This window comes from Ornithorhynchus anatinus, chromosome 13 (genome assembly GCF_004115215.2).
Source record: "Ornithorhynchus anatinus isolate Pmale09 chromosome 13, mOrnAna1.pri.v4, whole genome shotgun sequence".
NCBI lineage: Eukaryota > Metazoa > Chordata > Mammalia > Monotremata > Ornithorhynchidae > Ornithorhynchus > Ornithorhynchus anatinus.
In genome coordinates this window covers 12,672,980-12,693,333 of record NC_041740.1, presented here as the reverse complement: position 1 = coordinate 12,693,333, position 20,354 = coordinate 12,672,980, and the positions used below count along the sequence as shown (strand labels likewise).

The window sequence follows — 20,354 nt, the reverse complement described above, 5'->3', positions numbered from 1 at the left end:
GGAAGCGAGAATCATGTACTGTTCTCCCTCACATTGCTACCAATGATCCTAAATAAAATCTTATAAGGTTTCCTTCAGTGTGAACCTTTTAAATTGAGAATAAACCAGAAAAAGGTTCATCCCAGGGTAAATGAAATATTAAAGGCACCTGGGGGCATGATCTAAAAATGAAAATGTTGTTTTAACGACATTTGAAAAGTTGATGTGAACAACTGCTAAGTGTCAGTTTCTAACCAATTTGTAGCTTCCCAATTCATAATGGTGACTTGATCGGATTCTTTCATATCTAAGTGTGAATACTAATGTAGGATCAGTGTTCTAGGGAGATTATTAAAGGTTTGAGGTCCAGCGGAATAAAGAGTTTCCTGGTAGCATGCAGAACTGCCTATCAGTCATATACGATTTTTTTCAGATGAATACAGAAGATATAGAAACCCTTCTTGAACACCCCTTCTAAAGTGCATTCAGCCAATTTAACCATTCAGCAATTTTGATGAAAAAAGGCCAAGGTTTTTCAACTGATTATATTAAGACTAACAAATTAAAAAAAATGACAAATTATGTTTTCATGAGGTCAAATCATTGTTTAAAACATCTAGCTGTTTAAAAATATGTTTTGTTGAACTGGAAATTATGACATGTTTATAAAACATTCTTTCTTATAAGTAGCAAAGACAGACATTCAGTTGTTCCTAGAAAAACCACGGACAAAACAAAATTAGAAAATCTTAGAGGGAAGAAGTAGGGTCACTGTATTCTCTCCATGGTCGTGCACTTCTCGACTGGTGGTATTAGTACTGGACTAAGTACTTGGGAGAGTTCAGTACAGTACGGTTGGTAGTCACGATCCCTGCCCACAAGGAGGTTACAGTCTACAAGGGGAGGTTTAGCTCTTCTAAATTGCTTATGCTTCACTGGTCTGTCATGGCGACTCACTGAAGGACAACCTGAGATCATTCATGACGTAGATCAATCATATTTATCGAACACTTACTGTGTCTGGAGAAGACTGTACTAAGAACTTGGGAGAGCACAATATAACAGAATTGGTCATTAGTAACCACGTTTTGCTAGTAGAATCAATGCTGAGTTATCTGAGAATTGATGTTTGGGGAAGGGGGAAGAGCAATGCTTCAGGCAAACTCTTTTCATCTAGCACAGTTAACAACCACACAGCCAGGAGAGAGAACTCCTCTGAGGTTGGCAAGTCTTTCAAAAACAGTCCAACTTTCAAACTTTGAGGCTAACTGAAAAGTGTGAACTGGCATGTCATGTTTTGGGCAAAATTGGCAATGCAACTTTATGGATGAAATATTCACTGCCTTCTACTGAATTCTTTGCCAATCAGACAGAATCTTTTCCATGAAGACCTAAAGCCAGGAACCCAGACTTACTACCAACAGGAAAAGCAATAATTTTCCAATAGGGATCAGAAAGAAGGAAGCAAATCCTTTCATCTTCTTGAATGTTCACTCCATAATTGAACCCAGGGCAGGCAACACAAAGGAGGTAGTGAAAATGACAGCATTACCTCCAACTCCACCCCCCCATCCAACAATTACACATTTACCCTCCTAGGCTTCCCCTGAAGGGACCTGTTTTTCTCACCTATAATCTAGCCTAGCAAAATTGCTGCTTCCACTTTATGTGGAATTCATTAGTCAATTTTAGCAGTCAATAAATTTTTCTAGGCCCCACAAAGGAAGTTTGTTTACAGTCTTATCTTTCAATTTCAAACCTTGGTCCTCACTATACTGGATGGATATTAATTTCTTTGAGGGGACACCATTCAGAGAAGGCCTTGTGCATGTTTCAGTCATATGAATTACTTAGCCACACTTTCAACTACCACTGTACTTCATCCTTTAAAGACAAATTATGAAGTCTTCAAGCAGTCTGAGAGCAGAACTGTTCTTCAGTTCTCAAAGCACTCTGCTCTTCCTTTGAGAGTTACACGGGAGAAGGGAAATTATGAGATTCGCAAATTAAAAAGAATACTGGGCAGAGAATCATCTTCTGAGAGATTCATGTCATTATCCAATACCATCTGGGCCAGATGAAGCTAAAGAACCATAGGGCAGTTTCTGGATATCATGCAGGACTTGGCATTCTCTTTGCATTGTGTTGCTTGCCAAATGCACCGCCTATCTTTGTTCAGGAGATGAACTGCCTGGCCAATATTTTGGAAGCTAGAAATGATCCAACTTCTCTTTTCATATCAATCCCACATAGGGAGAGGACAGTAAGATACTTTAGCTTTGTATACTGGACCCATCATATCAACATTCTATTGTTCTTTTCTTCCCTTGGGAAGCTGACACAATTACAACTACCTTCTACAATAGATAATTGGTAGACTAGCACTCTAGTAGGAGCTAGGTAAACAACTCCAGTGCTTGCATCTAATGTGGAACATTTGACCTCTTTTTCAGACAGAATGCTTTAATTAGATGGACACAAGTCTCAATTTTGAATTGGTAAATTCCAAGCAGGCTGCAAAAATGGTTTTCCAAACTCCCATGTTATATAAGCACTGGTATAAAAACAGGAAACAAGATTACAACATTATCAATTCTGTTATGTTTGTCATTTCCTGACTGGTGATCTGCAGATGAGGAACCTTATTGCAAAAGACACTCATAGCTCCAAAATAGAGAGGAATGTTTCTCCCATGCTTATTATGAAAGAAAACGCTGTTTTCTAAACAAACACACAATTATTTAGAAATAAGAACATAGATGGGCACTTCATAGAGCTCACACAAAAAAACTTAGAAGACTAGTGGACTGAGAAGCCAAGAAAAAGGAGAAATCACCCTAAATAGGTTTTCCACCTGCATTCACTCTGCCAGGGGAGCACCTCCTGCACAAATACACAAACAAAAATGCTGTACTTTATTTCAGGCCCATTCTCATTATGAGTTTCCTTCCGCTGTTCATGCCCTGTTAAACAGTTTTCAGTCTAATTAATTATCCTGCTGATAGGAAATCACCAAAGGCTCTTGCTCTTCCAGGTACACACTGCCTCATTAACATCAAATTCAATGAATGGATCATTTTTTTCAAAATGTATTCACAGAAAAATTTGCAAGCTTTGGAATCAAGCAGCTAATGCAATTTAAACAGCTTTTGACAAAGTGGGAGTATGTATTTTCAAAATATTTTTTTTACAGAATTAGAGTGAAAAATGATAAAAATCCCTCAGAAGAGGTGAATCAAAAATTAGAATTCTCAATGATTTTTACAGGAAGTTTATTTATGAAAATCTATAATTTAGTTCCCTTGCTTGAAATACAGGTTTACTACTGACTAGCAGAAACTGCAGAAACTGCACTACTCTGGTAGATTATCCTCAAGCAGAAATACACCACAAGAACTGAGATTACCCTTCAAGGGATAGATGAAAATACCAGCTTCAAAATTTGGAGGTATAAATGACAAACATCTCTTAATTTCAGCCCAAAAGGTATCATGACAGTGAAAATAGCTCAATTCGAAAATGTTTTAAACAAACCAATGCATCAATAGACTATGAACTCGTTATGGACTGGGAATGTGTTTGTATTGTACTCTCCCAAATGTTTCGTAAAGCACTTTGCACCCAGTAAGTGCTCAGTAAGAATGATGGAATTAATATGGTTAACAATTAAACATGAATTTGGGCATTTTTTTACATATTCAAAGCTTACAAAAACCAATATTGTACAGTGAAGCTGGAAGCAGTTTTGTAGTATTCTAAGCATTTAATTGTTACATTCTTTATGATAAAAGAATTGACAAGGTTGTTCCAATCTGTCTTGGAAAAAAGTGTGTATAAAAAGGTTTTACTATATTCCTGGACACTACTTGAAAATAGCAGCTCCAAAAGATCAAAATGTATTGCTGCAAACAAGACAGTCTGGTTTTCAAAGGTTTATGCAGTTTTGAAAGCCAGGAGAGTTTTGTTCAGCAATTTTATGAGACTGAACAAAATAATCAAAAGCAATTCCTGCAAAAGCCAGTGACTCAAAATTTCTATCCACTAATATCATTGTTATTCCAAGGCAAAAAACTGTAATAACTTCAGTAACATCAACTAATGTTGGTAGAAAAATACGGCTGGCTTACATTTTTGCTGGAAAAATTACAAAGAAATGCTGGGTCTTTTCACTGGCCACTGAACCATGGGGTCACCCCCTTCAATAAACGTTCTTCTACAAATTTCAATTTAATATAGTTTTGGCTGAAAAAAATGAATTCTGGTAAAAATGAAGAATAACGAGAATAAACCTTCATAAGAAAGACTGACCATCAAAGGAAAAGGGAGAGAGTTATAAAAAACAACAAAGAAAGCTGATCCTAATTTGGATAAAATGTTAAATGTTTGGATAAAATGTTTTGTAATATATGGGATTTGAGTTTCATGGGCAAGACTTCAAGGCAAGAAGATATCTAAATGAAATTTAAAAAAAGGCAAAGTTGGAGGAAATACAGTGTTGCTTCCTACCTTGGGTCCTCATATGCAAGATTGCAAAATGTTACTCATTTTATATAGGTGGTCATTTAGAACATTACTTTATTTTACCAAGTGTTTATCTCCTGGGATAATAGAAGTGAGGAAAAACAAAGATTGGTGCCCTCCAATTTTTTCGACTGGTATATGTAACACTAATATCGACTTTGTATAAAAAAATCTTATCATCACCTCTTGACTTCCTGTGGAATAAAAGGGAGCAAACAGAAAATGCAAAATGGGGGAAATTATATTGGTCAGCAGCTGGAAGAAAAAAGTGCTCCTAGGGCCTGTGAAACTGATGGAGAGGGTGAAGCTGGGATTGGTGACGCTTGAAGAATTACTGTAACAGATGTCCATGATATGAGATGGTGGAGACTGTGTGTGAGATCTTAACAGTCTATCCACAGTGGATCATCCACTTATGGATAACCCTCCTGAGTCCTTCAACCATTTTCCTTAAACCATAATTGCTTGGACATAAACTACTTTTGAATGTAAACATGGGCTAGGACAAAGATTATGCTAGTAGAGTAATATATATATAGTCATATATATTACCTGTTCTTGCCTCTCCAGCCACGTGTCCACCATGGGATGACTGGCACTTAATGATGAGCGAGCACTGTCTCTCTGAAACTGGTTAGACCAGTTACTAGTATCCCGGGGAAGGCTTCGGTAGTTTTCATCTTTCTATTTCAAAAGAAACAAAAAGGTGCCTTGTAAAAAACCAGGTCTTGCAAATGAACAGTGCAACTGGTTTTTAAATGAGAATATGAACAGCGGGTATCACAAGAGAAGAAAATATGTTTTTGACAACACACCAGTGGCTGAAGAGACACATCTTTATTCTCATTCGATATGCTGCCTGTTATTTAAAACCATGAGAACTCGGCTAATGATGAGGAGTCAGTTAACACCTACAGAGACCTGGGTTTCTGTCGGCCTTTTCTCTAGTTGGAGCACTTCAGAAATGATGGAGAGGGAGGGCAGAAAGACATCCCCCCGTGAATGGGTTTTTCCACTACTCCTAACCTGCCATTTGCCCCCTCTTCAGCTCCCCTATGGAAGTTGACTTCTCAGCTGCAAATAATAAATGAGAATGCAGAGTAGGTGAGAGAAAAAAGTTGAAAAATCATCTATGAATCAAGTCCAGTGCCAATTCAGTGTTTGACTCTGATTTAAAGGCAACTCAGAGTGAGAGAGGGATGGGTGAGATGGCAAGGAAAGGCCACAGAACAGCTTAGGGAAGTGTGAAAGGAAAGAAGGTGGTGGTACGGAGCAGAGGGAGGAGAGGACAGGTAGCGGATTTCTAAGTCCCATCCAGAGTATGATTGGTGGAAGGGCTAAAAATGGAGAGTGGGAAGGATAAAAAAACAGGCTTAGAAAATTGTTGACTTTGGAAGTCTGAGCTGCTAAACCTTATCCATAACACTGCTAGGAGATCTATGCCACTTCAAGGAGCTAGCCACACCAGCAGCTGGTGGTGACAGCTGTACAGTGTTGAGAGAGGTAAGAGGTTTGCATATGGTCACGAGAAGCAGGATGGCCTACTGGTTAAAGCATGGACCTGATAGTCAGAAGGACCTGGGTTCTAACCCCACCTCCACCATTTGTCTGCAGTGTTCATATTCTTGGGCTGTGAAAACCAAACTTCTAATATAATCTCCACCAGGGAGGGATTAACGCGGTTTTCTCAGGAATAAAGGAGTGGAACTGACGCACACAAATGATGTTGCAAAAATCCCAGTGAACAAATTCCATGGTGAATTTCACCCAACTGGTAGCACTATCTTAATGACACTTTAGAGATTTGATCAGAAGAGGCTTGGGACACAACAATTCCTCAAGGGAGGGTATTTGAAAATTCCCCTCTCTCATCAGCACTTCATCAACATTCAAGACACAATATATGATTTTGCTTTTGTTTCTTGTTACATGAACACAAGGGACCTCGAAATAGAGATAAACCTACTTGGAAAACTTTTCCCCTAGCACTTAAACATTTTTTGACAATCTAGATACTTTTGAGTGCCCTCACTTTTATAAATTCTAAAAACAATAAAAGTTGCATTTTAAAGAGCTTTCAGAGAAAGTTTTATATCCATTTTGTACAGTGAAATTTGACCCCATTAAGATGATTCTGAATTCAGAAGGACCATACATATTGTTATGATTTTTATAGCTAGTTTCAACTAAGTATGGGCTGTGAAAAGAACTGCAAATTGCCCATCCTGTAAATTCCCTGTCTAATTGCATTTAAATAAAAAGGTGCCATCACTCCATTCAAGCCAGGCATGTTAGAGTACACTGATCTTACTATGACATGTAATTCAATCCAGTAGGTAAGTAATAACTAGTCTTAAGGCGGGAAAATAAGTAAAAATAAAAACAGCTCCACTTTAGAAAGTCTACCTGGATAATTCGATAGTTTTATAGATATTTTTGGTAGAGAGGAAAAAAACTTCTTGAAGCTCTCTTTGCACAAATAAGTACCTTAATGTAAAATGAATAGGAAATGTTGGAATAAAGTGATTCAAATTCCAGTATAAATCCAGTATAATCCTCTTTCAAGATTCTTCATGATGCACAATATTTAAAAATAAACTCATTTATTGAAAGTTTTTTTTTAACATTTCCTTCAAAATATGGCCTATAAGAGTTTTCAAAATAATGCACTTCTTTTACATAGTGGACAGCAGATTACATTAATAGACCTCACCTCTACCGGAAATTCATCCATTGTGTCATGAGACAGTTAATGATGGGGGATCAATAGTTACAATTAACTGTTTAAAGGTTTATGCTTTTCTCCCAATTGCATTGTCACAAGAGTTATTCATGGCTCCATAATGAAATGCTGATCAATAATGCACCAAAGACGCCAGACCCCAATCACAATCACAAAGTTTGATTGTACAGTAGATTTCAAACTGAAACAGCCATACAATAAGCACCCATAAACGAAACTATCAAGCTGTGGTTATATCTGCATTTTCCCCAGATTTTAACATTTTCTGATCTTAACTTGTTTTCGTGCTACCTTTGTGACAATATTTTTCTAACTTTGTATTTATCTAAGACTAATTTTTTCAGGGTACATTTTGTTCACTCTTCCATACTTAGCTTAAATGTGGCAACCAAGTAAAAACACTAAGAGGTGTATAAATAAATGAATTCACTGGGCTGCAATTATTGAACCTCTCTCATACTATCATGTATACAGGCAAAGAAACTAATTAAAATTCTGCAATATTTACTGCTAGTTCCCCTCAAAATGGAAGTAACCTCTTAAAAGTAAATAATACCCTCATTCCATAATCATCAATCAATCGATGAAATTTATTGAGCACTTATTGGGTGCAGATCCCTGTACTAAGCACTATGCAATATAACACTATAACAAACACATTCCCTGCCCACAACAGGCTCACAGTCTAGAGGGCATATACAATCATGTGTACTTTCACTCTGAATTTTGGATACAATGCTACAGAGTAAGGTAAAATTCTACCTACATAAAGCATCTATCGGGATACAAAACGAAGCTATATCAAAAGAAAAACATGCATGGTTGTGGAGTTTATCAAAGATCAATTAAGTACTCTGAATTTTCTGTGATACAGGTTCTTCGGGTAAGACCATATTACAGGAAAACTTACTAATATCTTGTATTTGCATGGCACTTAGAGATTTCAAAGATACTGACACAAATCATTTAATTTTTATCTTCACAGCATCCCCGTATGGAAGGTAGACGCAACTGTTACTATTCTCATTTTACAGACTGGTGAACTGAGACTCAGAGAGATTGAGACTTGCCCAGGTCTCACAGCAGACCAGTAACAGAGCTGGGATTTGAACCCAGGTCTCTCGAAACCCAAAACTGCCCTCCCTTTATTCTGCTACAACAACCCCTGCAACAAGAAGCAGTATGGCTTAGTGGGTAGAGCATGGGCCTGGGAGTCGGAAGGACCTGGGTTCTAATCCCAGCTCCGCCATTTACCTGTTTTGCGAACTTGGACAAGTCACTTCACTTCGCTTTGTCTCAATTACTTCATCTGTAAAATGGGGATTAAGACTGTGAACCCTATGGGCCAGGGACTGTGTCCAACCTGATTAGCTTGTATCAACCCCAGCACTTATTATGTGCCTGGTACACAGTAAATACTTAACAAACACTATTAAAAAAAACCCAAAAAACATTCAATGTTGTCTTCAACCAATCACATTCACTGAAAGGTTACTGAATACAGGGCACTCCACTAAGGATTTGTGAAAACACAATATAACATACCTATTCCCTGCCCCCACTGGGTTTACGGTCTAAAGGGGGAAGACAGAAAAGTTCACCATTACAGGAAGTTCACTTTAGATGAAGTGATGAACTTTAGATACAATAACAGTACAAAACTGTTCAGAGCCCACACATAGTAAGGGGGGGGGGGGGGGGGGCAGGTGTGTGAGGACCACAAAAAAAAAAAACAGGGCCTCTCAAACCCCTTTACCATATGATGAAACAGGTAGACAGAAAGCTCGGCGTGGATATTCAAAAACAGAGTTGGTAAAAACTTCTGTAGGCAAAGGAAGCCTGTATTTGCCTTAAGCCTTTCTAAAACTGAAATAAATCAATTTTCTAAGTCCCTTTTAGGAAGGGTAACTATCATCATCATCATCACCAACTAACATTCACTGAGTGCCAACTGAAGAACACAGCACTAATCTAATGTTCTGAACTAGAAAATGCTAATTTTTTTTACAGCCATAAAGAAGAGACAAGTCGTATTGTCACTCACTACTTATTTTGATAATTGAAGTCTTTAGAAAATGGCTACTCCTTAAGTTCCATGAACGGAACTAATCTGTATGCATGAGTGGCTCATTAACTAGTGATGCAAAGAGAAGACCATTGCTAAAAGTAACTGACATTTAATTTTAATCACCTGATGGACATGAATTCATAAAGTTGTACAATCCCAGTTAGGTCTATGATACTTCTGAGTGACAAAGAAAGCATGTCAAAAATAAATTAATCTGGGCAGTTGTGATGAATTGACGTGCAACCAGTATCCTATGTAAACCTGATGTGTCTGAGAGTGTGGCCTGAAATCAAATATAAAAATGGTTTCATTGTCAATCATATGACAGCTATTGTTTTTGATAATGATAATTACTATTATTGTATTTAAATGCTTATAATGTGCCAGACACTGTACTAAGCACTGGGATGGATACAGGCAAATCAGGTTGGGTACAATCCCTGTCCCAAGTGGGGCTCACAGTCTCCATTTCCCAGATTAGATAACTGAGGCTCAGAGAAGTGAACTGAAGTCACTCAGAAAAGAAGTGGTAGAGCTGGGTTTAGAATCCACGATATTCTGACTCCCAGGCTCTACTCTATCCACTACACCATACAGCTTCTCTCTATATAAAAGTTTACAATAATATCAGTAATACTAATAATGGTTAAGACCTCTTGTTAAGAGTCTTCATGTATTTAAATGATAAAGCCATTTACAGTCTCAGTTCTCCTACAAGAGAAGAGTTACGTTTACGAAGGACCTTATGTTATAGAAAACTCACACTATATTACTCACACTTTGACCAATGCTACACATGTGCATGACAAAAATAATTTCTTCAGACACCTGCCTACTTTGGCAGACTCGTGGATGGTCTTGCATTCACGCAGAAGTTAATGAACATTTCCCAGTTTCTCAAGTGCTCTATCCAGATCTCATAATGCAAACATAAAATCAACTGTTCTGGAAATTCTTCAGAATTTATTGTCGGGGACTATGTATAAAATTTACTGTCCGCTGTATGTGCATAGAGATGTTTGACAAACCCTATATTTTATTTTCTACCCAAATTTATAAAAAATAAAATTAATGATCATGCATTCCATCACTACTCAATCAGGGATCACAGGTGGACCCATTCCCTGCCCATGAATATTCAAGAGTATTTATTTATTTATTCAATAGTATTTATTGAGCGCTTACTATGTGCAGAGCACTGTACTAAGCGCTTGGGATGAACAAGTCGGCAACAGATAGAGACAGTCCCTGCCGTTTGACGGGCTTACAGTCTAATCTAATATTCCAATAATTTCACCATGATATATCACAGTATTATTTGGAAGCAATGATGTCATCACACTGGTGTGGCCACAAATTGATAAAGAAGTGTAGCTGACGCAGTACACCTCTAGTCTAAGACCCTGAAAAATGGATTTGGTTTGGTAGCAACGGTCCCTCTGATCTTCAGGTAAGGGATCAAGTTTCCTCATGGGAGAACAATTAAAAATTGTCCCGGGTTATGAAGAAACTCTTTCTAACAGCACCTTCAAGATGACCAAAATAGCCAGAGGGGAAAACAGAGCCGGTGCCTTGTACTGGAAATGATCAATGCGACACGGCCAAAAAGTACAATCTTTATGAGTTCCTTATAAAGGTGATTAATGATTAGGCCCACACTTAGGCACAGTTTATGACTGGATGAAATTATATCAAGATGACCAACTTCAAATATTAAGGGCACACTGAGCATAAAATAAAAATGACCACTCTCACAAGGCATGAATTTAATCTCCCATCAAGAAGAAGAGATGGTATGATTTTTCCCTTCATCTGTTTAGAAATTCAGATTGGGGGTTTAATTTCACAGCTAGTGCAAAAGCTGTTGTGATAGCAAATTCTATCCATCTGAAATTTCCCACCACTTGCCAACTGTGGAAGAGTTTTCTTTTCCCAGTCCACACCGAAATACTTTAGAAGTTTTATAACTACTGAGGACTTGCCTGATGCTATCGGCTATCAAATTTTTTCTTTTATTTCAGATGCCAATGACTAGATTTATCCAACCAATTTAATAACAAGACCTCAGATACTCTAATGGAATGGAGGAGGAAGTGACAAAGACTTAATTAGGAGAGCCCTTTGCCAAGTGTCTGCATGTGTCAGGGGTACTGGCAAGACACTATGTGAGCCAAGAAACAAAAGGAAAGCAGGAAAAAAAAATCAACGCAGGGGTAAGAAAAATCCCAAGAATTTTGTTTTGAAAAGATGAAAGACACCATAACGAATGCCAACCCAATCTATCCTCCAGTCTTTTCTCCTAACCAGGTATGGCTGCATATTGGCTGTCTGCCTAGATGTCAATTGTACAGTACACTTTAATAGATTAATCCTGAAACCTTCTGCCTTGAAAAGAAAAAAATAAATGAAATAAATCAGTGCTTCTCATCATTTAGGGAAAGGGAATGACGACTGCACAAGTTCCCCAGTTGTATACAACTGCCAAGAGAAATAAGCAAAGGCTTTAACCTTGCAACTTCATGGAAGACTGCATCTGATGAGAGCTTCAATTTCTTTTCTTTTTCCAAAGGAGAGCTTGAACACTTCCCCTATACCCATCTGCCTCTTAATTTACAGTGACATTGACATAATAAGTTTGACCAAAGAGGCGGTAAAGATGATTTAGCCTATTCATACTGGCTGAAATATTCTCTCCCTGGAAGAGACATGGACTGCATGGATAACCTTAAATAAAAGTTTGATTTCTGGCTTGGTGTTAAAATAGATGCAGAAACTCAAGGACAGCTGTGAGATGTGCAACAGACCAGGGATACCTCACTGCTCACCGGAGAAGCAGCACCGTCTAGGGATAGAGCACGGGCCCGGGAGTCAGAAGGATGTGGGTTCCAAAATCCCGGCTCTGCCACTTGCCTGCTGTGTGACCTTGGGCAAGTCACTTTACTTCCTCTGTGCCTCAGTTAACTCACCTGTCAAATGGGGATTAAGACTGAACCCCATGTGGAACAGGGACTGTGTCCAATCTGATTTGCTTGTATCGATTCCAGCGCTTAGTACGGTGCCTGGCATATAATAAGCACTTAACCAATACCATAGTTATTAATTATTAAATACCACCATCTTTCCCCTTTCCTTAAAAAAGCTATGTGAGGCTTCAGTGTGATGCCAACCATCACAGTACACAGAGGAGTCAAGAAGATATAGACACTCCAGGTAATGTCATTTGCAAACACTTCTTCAATGAGCAACCAGCCTGCTGAAAGTCATCAACTAGGTATGCCTCCCGGGACTGGGAAGGTTAGCACCGTTAGTTCTGCCAAGGTAGTAATCAGCTAAGTCACGGTCTGGCTTAGTAGGATTTCTCCTGTGAGATTCTAATACAAGTGTACACTTTCTACCCTTTCCAGTGTCAATATGAATGTCTGACCACAAATTATTTCAATGAGTGCTATGGAGAGGAGAGAGAAAGAAAGTAAAAAGGTATAGGAGAGAATATCCAACCTAGGCTTTTGGGAGTTCTAGTCTTACTTGCACTGTACTCATTTAAAATGTATCCTTTGGGAGTTCAGGTTTGGTTTAGGTTTAGTTGGGAATTTTAATTGTTGAGGAAACACTATTCCCAATTCCAAAAAATATTTTAGAACCTATTTGCTAAACCACCTCATCTTATTACATTTCCAGGATAGCAGTTTTTTCCAACACCAATCCCAGAGAAAGACAAAAATTAAGCTATAGATAGGAAACTATGGGGAATGAAATTAATAATAATAATGGTGCTATTAGTTAAGCACTTGCTATGTGCCAGGAACTGTATTAAGCTCTGGGGTGGAGACACGCAAATCAGATTGGACACAGTCCCTGTCCCACATAGGGCTCACAGTCTTAATTCCCTATTTTACAGATGAAGTAACTGCGGCACAGGGAAGTGTCCCAAGATCACACAGCAGCCAAATGGTGGAGCAGGAATTAGAACTCAGGTTCTTCTAACTCCCAGGACCACGCTCTACCCACTAGGCCAAGCTGCTTCTCTAAATAGTAACCTTCTGTATAGGATGCAGATGATAACACTGAATTGATGCAAAGATCACATTTACTAATGTGATCACTCATCTGCCCTCATTCAGAAGTCCCTCAGGGTAGAATTGTGATCTTCCAGATGTTATAGAGAAAGTAACTGAACAGAAAAGGCCTTGCTTATTTTAATGAGCCGGTGACAAAATATTTCCAGGGTTTCAAAAAGACCTGAATATCCTTGACTATCACTTTGCATTTCTAGGCACTAACCAGAACTGCACTCTCACTGAAAATGATTCCAGAGAGAAATGTTATCAACAGACTTATTGAAGGAAAAGAAAAAGAGAACAGCTTTTCAACAACACTAAAAACATGAAATTGGAAATCTTCACTTGTCAACAGAAAGAATTCTACAATAAAATTTAAATATGTATTAATTAGCTGTGGCATATTTAATAAATCTGGAAGAAAAATGAGTTGGAAAGACATGAAAAAGGAAATTTTCAGAGGAAAATAGCTTTTATTTCATTCAACTTGTGCTTTCTTCTAATAGGGCTTTATTCATTACCCACATTCAGTGAATTTATTAAGTGGCCCACCACCTGACATTATCGAAGGAGGTTCAAATATTATTACTGGAATCTAGCATTTAAGGTGTTAACAAAACAAATAAAGACATCAACTGAAAAATAATTTACCAATTGGATCTAACTTGTTGATAATGCATCATCCAGGACCAATTATCACTAATCTATTTTATGGGGCTAAATTTCAGACTGCCTCGTCATAGTATCTGTAGTAATCAAGGACATGATGACAATGAACATACCAAACAGTGAAATCCAAAAATTAAAATTAAAAGTGAATTACGTGATTTTTCAGTCCTGGCAGATCCAATCAGGGCTTATTCTGTGTAATTCAGTGGGTGAAATTCAATCAACTAAAAGTGAGACACTGTACATTTGTGCAGTTAAGGCTGATATTCAGAAGGCACACAGTTGCACAAGTGGAAATAACAAAATATTGAAAAAATATGGTCTGGTATTAATTTCCAGACTGCCACAAAAGACCAAATAAGCTGCAAAATAGTGCAACTTAGTTGTGAAATGAGAATGACATCTAAGTGGTAGATCCACGATGATTTCTTTAGTTTTACATATGTCTTGAAATTCACTACCTCTCCATCTGAAAATAAGAGAAAAATCTCTATGCAGACTATTTTGCCTTGGTAGAGGCCATTTTTTCAATTCCTCTTTTGTCACCTTAACGCTGAAAAACCTGTTTGTCTAATAGAAAAATGAAACCTGGGGAAAGGGTAAGGCTGGCTGAACTGGGCTAAGGAGATGATGAAGACAGAGATTCAGTGTATAAGTAGGCAACAATATGCAGAAAATGAAACATTTACCTTCCTATCACGATTACTGGGACTCCCGGAAGTGTTTGGCTTCAGAAAACCAGCTGTTGTGGACCATCTTGTAGGGTTTTTCCTTGATGGCTCCTCAGAGGAAAAATTTGTTTCACTGACGGAAGTGGAGAGGCCAATTAGTGCAGGGTCACTGCTCCGCCGTACATGAAGAGGCATATCTAAAAAGACACATAAGAAAAAATTATGTAACTAACCTACCCTCAGAGATATGTATGAGATTGGGCTAGGGTGTTAATATTAAATCATAATTAAAATATTAATTGGAAGACAAGACAAGGGAGTTCACTTTGGCCAGTCCCCTTGATAGAAATTCTTTCACCCATAAGCTGATGTCCAAAAGAAAATGAAATTTAGTATTTCAGTCTTGGACCATTTCAGTGACATTTGGTTACCTATTAGACAAAGCATTAGAAAACTGTCCATAGACACTTCAAGATTTCCAGGCCTGGTAGAAAATTTACTTAAGGACTGGCTATGTTCTACGACACAGACAGCCCCAACTGGCGCCTTCCACATAGGTAGCAATGTCTTGCCAATATTCTCCTTTGAGCCTATCACTTCCTTCCCCTTCACATTGAAAAGTCCACCACTATCCCTACCTTCAAAACTCTCCTAAAATCACATCTCCTTCAAGAGACCTTCCCAGATTAAGACCTTCATTTCTCCTATCCACCCACCTCTTTGTGTCAATTATGAACTTGACTTTGTATCCTTTAATAAGAAGAAGAATTATGGGTATTTGTTAAGCACTTACTATGTGCCAGACACTGTACTAAGTGCTGGGCTATATACAAGGTTGGACACAGTCCCTATCCCGCAAGGGGCTCACAGTCTTAATTCCATTTTACAGATGAGGTAACTGAAGCACACAAGTGAAGTGACTTGCCCAAAGTCACACAGTAGACAAGTGGCGGAGCCAGGATTATAACCCATGTCCTCGGACTCCCAAGCCCATGTTTTCCAGCCTCCTCAGGGAATGCACAATGGCACCTTGAGTCACCATGTTCTGCCACCAGTATCAGGGAGGGAGAAGCTGGCAGCCTGGCCACATTTAAAGGCACTAGTTGGCCAAATAAAAAACTTGAAAGCCATGTTCACCAAAAATTATGCAGGGTTTCCATTCAGTATCTCATCCAACTCCTTATCGCCCTACTTCTTTTACATGCTTACTCATTCTTACTCTGCTGTGCTCCTGCCTGCCGCCTTTTAGTTACACCAAATAATAATAATGATTGTGGCATTTGTTAAATGATTACTATAGGTCAGGCACTATACTAAGCGCTGGGGGGGATACAAGCAAATGGCATTGAACACGATCCCTTGTCCTGCATGGGACACACAGTCTTAATCCCCATTTGACAGATGAGTTAACTGAGGCACAGTGAAGCGATGGGACTTGCCCAAAGGAAGTCACCAGCCACCAGACACCAGCAAAGGGAAAGTTGTCAAGATGTGCCCCCTAGGTCTTCTAACCCAGATCAACAATAAAAATAATTCTACACCTACAGCAAGAGGCATTCTGTGGGATAGGCTGCATGTCTATTTTTATTTGTGCCGATAATAGCATTAGTGGCTATTATTTGCCCAACAATAGCTTCTGAAAGTAATCAATCCATTGCTTTGCTATTTCCAAGAATATAAAATGTGGATTCTTCTGGCATCTTTCCCTCTCTTTTTAGTAATCTTTAACCTCAAGACAACTTCACTGCATTTAATGATCAAAAGAATTGAATTTTTCAGTAAACCTCCAAAAGGAGAATACTTAGTAAAACTGAAAGCATAAGAATCTATTCCAAATTTGGATGAGAAAAGGTTCTTTAAAGAAAACAGAAGTTCATATTTTTGCTTTTTTGAAATGTTAAATAACTCATTTTGGTTAATTTTAATAAATTTAATTGCATGTATAAAATGGGGAATTCAGTATTTTACATATTTAAAATGCCAGCTACTAAAAATCACGGAGAGACCAGTCTGCTGGGGAAGGTTTGTTTTTTTAAATATCTTCTAAAAAACAGTTGAAGACTCAAATCTACATAGAAAAATAAAAATCAAACTCTTGAAAGCAAATAAATGCTTGCAAGGAAAGTGTCCCCTAGGCATTGGTGGTGTTTGATTCAGGAGTGTCAACACTTGGACCTCTTCCAGGCCATAGCCATGTCTCCCCAATTACCACCTCTGAATCCAGACAGGCTGGTGGAAAGCACAGGGAAGCAACACCCTGAAATTCTCTGATGACCTACAGTCCTGGAGACTATGCTGGGAGGCAAGTTGTAATGGGGGAAGGAGGGAAAGAAAATAAATCCCTTCCCTACCTCACAAGATTTGAAGCTTCTGTCCAGTGAAAACAGGGAAGAATCAGGGAGTGGATACAGCTGAGCCCTTCTGAACTCAGCAAACTGGACATAAGCTTCCTCCCTCCACATGGTAGGCTGCTATGAATTACCATTCCCAGCCACGGCTGATTTAAGAACAAACATTCCCCTTGGTTGTCCACCCTGATTATCTTGTCCTTAACCTTATGCTTAGTACAGTGCTTGGCACTTAGTAAAAAGCAGTTAACAAAAGCAACATGTATTATTAATTGTAATTTATAAAGTACTATTTATTATGATAATAGTAATGTGAGATTTATGTTAAGTGCTTACTATGTGACATCACCCCTACCACCAGTAAGAAAGGAAAGAGTGGATTTTGGTGATATTACGAAGGCAGAACCAACAGGATTTGGCAACAGATTGCATATGTGGGATAATAAGAGAGATGAGTCAAGGATAATACCATGGTTCTGGGCCTGTGAGACAAGGAAGATGATGGTACTGTGATGGCAAAGTTGGTGAAAGGGAGACAGGGTTTACGAAGATGAGGAGTTCTATTTTGGACATGCTTTAAGTCTGTGGTGTTGGTGGGACATCCAAGTAGAGATATCCTGAAGGCAGGAGAAATGTGAGAAAGGAGAGGTCAGGGCTGGAGATGTAGATTTGGAAATCATCCACATGGAAGTAGCAGTTGAAGCTGTGGGAGTAAATGGGTGCTTCAAGGGAGTGGCTGTATGTGGACAATAAAAAGGAGACTCAAAGCTGAGCCTTGAGGGACTCCCCCATTTAGAAGATGGGAGACAGGGGAGAAGAAGTGGCCAGAGAGACAGGAGAACTAAGGGAGTACACTGTCAGTGATGCCAAGGTAAGATTATGTTTCCAAGAGAAGGGAATAGTCCAAAATGTTGAAGACACCTGAGAGGTTGAGGAGGATTAGGATGGAGTAGATGCCATTGGATTTGTTAAGGGGGGGTATGAAGCTTTGATACAGGATGGGACCTTATTTAAGCTAATAAAATCTCTAATAACTCCCTGACCTTATCACCAAAATGAATCATGAAGTGCAGGTGCTAGAACACATTTGACATGAATTCCCCTGCTGCAGTAACACCAAAGACAGATTAAATATAAAGTCTTTTGTTGGAGATGCAAGACCATTGTAGCCTTCTCAACTACTGTTCCAGCCCACTTTTCTCTGGAGATCTGTTTCATAGCCACTCTTCTGACATTTTAACTCAATTTCTCTGTAATAACCAGAAACAATAAAGTGTTGCTCATCTGGAGGTATTACTACTGTTATATTTACTCACCCATTCCCGATTGTTTGATTTCCATTCTGACAGGAAAGGGGTTGGATTGGTTTTAAAATATATTTCTTAATTTAAAAAAAATGTTTAATTTAACCTTGTGATTTAACATTCAGATTTTGAAGGGACGGACACTGAAATACTGAATGCAAAAATCAAAGAAAAAGTTCTTCAATAATTAAGTCACCGATGAAGTGCAAATGGGACTGGCACAATGTCATTGAATCCTGGCTGATGTCTGACGGTGTTTGATGTCTGCATTTCCTTTGAAGAGTGGATAAAACAGCAATAAACCCTAATCACAGGAGTCAAATTCTCTGTGGCACTAATGCACTGTAAATATTGATTGGCCTCTGTAGGTAAGGTGCCTTTTAAATAAGAGGTAGAAATAACAAATCTAATAATGAAGTGGAGAAAGTTTTAAAAGGACTTGCACCATTATTTAACTGATACACCACATCATCCCGCCTCAAAAGCCAATTAGTAAGAGAACTTGTTGTTACTGTTTTTTCTCGAAAGCAATTTGCAATCCTTAAATTAGCTAATTCCCCAACATCTCAGAGGTAGATAAACATGACTGGCTGCATTTTACAAAAGAGTCAGGCAAGAAAGGTTAAGTAATTTACTATGGACCAGCTCAGAGCTTGGGATCACGGCTGGGAATAGAACTTAAGAGTTCCTAAGTAATCACAAGCTCTGACCTTTACGGCAGGTTGCCTTCCTGAAACAGGGTTGATGATCAATATCTTTCATGTAGAAGTAACTTGCATTTCTACTTCAAATGCTCTCCAATAGTCTCTAACAAAGAATAGAAGGGAGGTGTGTGTGAGGGGAGGAGGGAGGGGTGAAAGAGCAAGGAGAGTAAAGAGAGCAAGGAGAATAAAATAAGGATAAGCAACAAATATAGGATATTTTTATTGCAGTAGATAAAGTGAAGGTGCCACTGCTGATGGTGAAATTCACCCACGAGCAGCAGTGTGAACAGGGCCACAGATCAGATTTGGTATCCCACTGACAACCCCACAGTTTGGTATAGCAGAGGACCCGCTTACCACAACCACAACAGTGTACAAACTGGATGAGGTCTACAGCTGAGAGGGCACCAAGAGATATGCTATTCTATGGCCATAAGCTGCACCCAGACCCTGAACAACTGTCTTGCAAGAGGTGCTGTTAGTTGCAGGGTGACTGGACAATACTGTGCAAATAACTCAAGGCTGAACATTACCACCACAGAAAAATTATGTACGAATTCAAGTGCCTATACTTTATATGTTCCACTTCGGGGTACAGGAGGGCCTGCTGGTGAGAAGTCACATACAGACTGCTATGTTCTGCACACTGTCAGAAATAGGCAGAGGGGAGGTCAGGTTGGAAGGAAGCAGTTTTGGCTGCCACAGGCCCCTTGACAACTGTGGTAGCTTCCAGGATAACTGTGGGAATCAATCAATCAATGGCATTTACTGAACACTTACTGTGTGGTGGACACTCTACTAAGCACTTGGAGAAGTCAGATACAGTGTAATTGATAGGCCCAATCCCTGCCCACACAGAGTCTACAATCTAGAGGAGGAACTTATTTGGCCTAATGGTTAAAGTCATAATGACTCTCTCCTAACTAGCAGTTTGAAGTACGCTAGGATTTAAACTAGTGACCACCTCTGTATGTTGGGAGCAGAGGAAGAGTTGGGCAAGTTGGATGCAGAAGGATAGATCTAGTGGGAGGGCAAAATGCCCTAATTTAAGGCCTAAAATTTTGGTTCTAGTTTGAATACACCTTTCAGCAGCTCAAACTTCCTTTTTAGCATTAACTTTCCTTTATTGTCCTTCACTATGTGTTCAATCCCAAGGAGAGTATTCATATCCAAGTCAATCTAAATTAATTCTTCACATATAATTTTGTGAGGTGCTGTATCAAATCCCTCACATAACATTGACTGCCTCCCGGTTAGTCTACTAATCCTGCAATTAAATTTAGAATGCA

The 20,354-nt window shown here is 38.8% G+C and overlaps 1 protein-coding gene across 18 annotated transcripts in view; it reads right to left on the bottom strand.

Moving 5' to 3' along the window:
- The window catches only part of PARD3 (par-3 family cell polarity regulator), a 471,934-nt gene that overhangs the window by 232,079 nt on the left and 219,501 nt on the right, over nt 1-20,354 (bottom strand). For 15 of the 18 annotated variants that reach the window (XM_029077450.2, XM_029077446.2, XM_029077455.2 and 12 more), the window contains exons 4-5: nt 14,728-14,906; nt 5,053-5,184 (exon numbers count right to left, since the gene is read on the bottom strand). In XM_029077450.2, coding sequence (XP_028933283.1) covers nt 5,053-5,184; nt 14,728-14,906 — 311 coding nt within the window. The remainder of the gene's footprint in view (nt 1-5,052; nt 5,185-14,727; nt 14,907-20,354) is intronic. The other 3 variants (XM_029077456.2, XM_029077465.2, XM_029077464.2) reach the window with 1 other exon arrangement.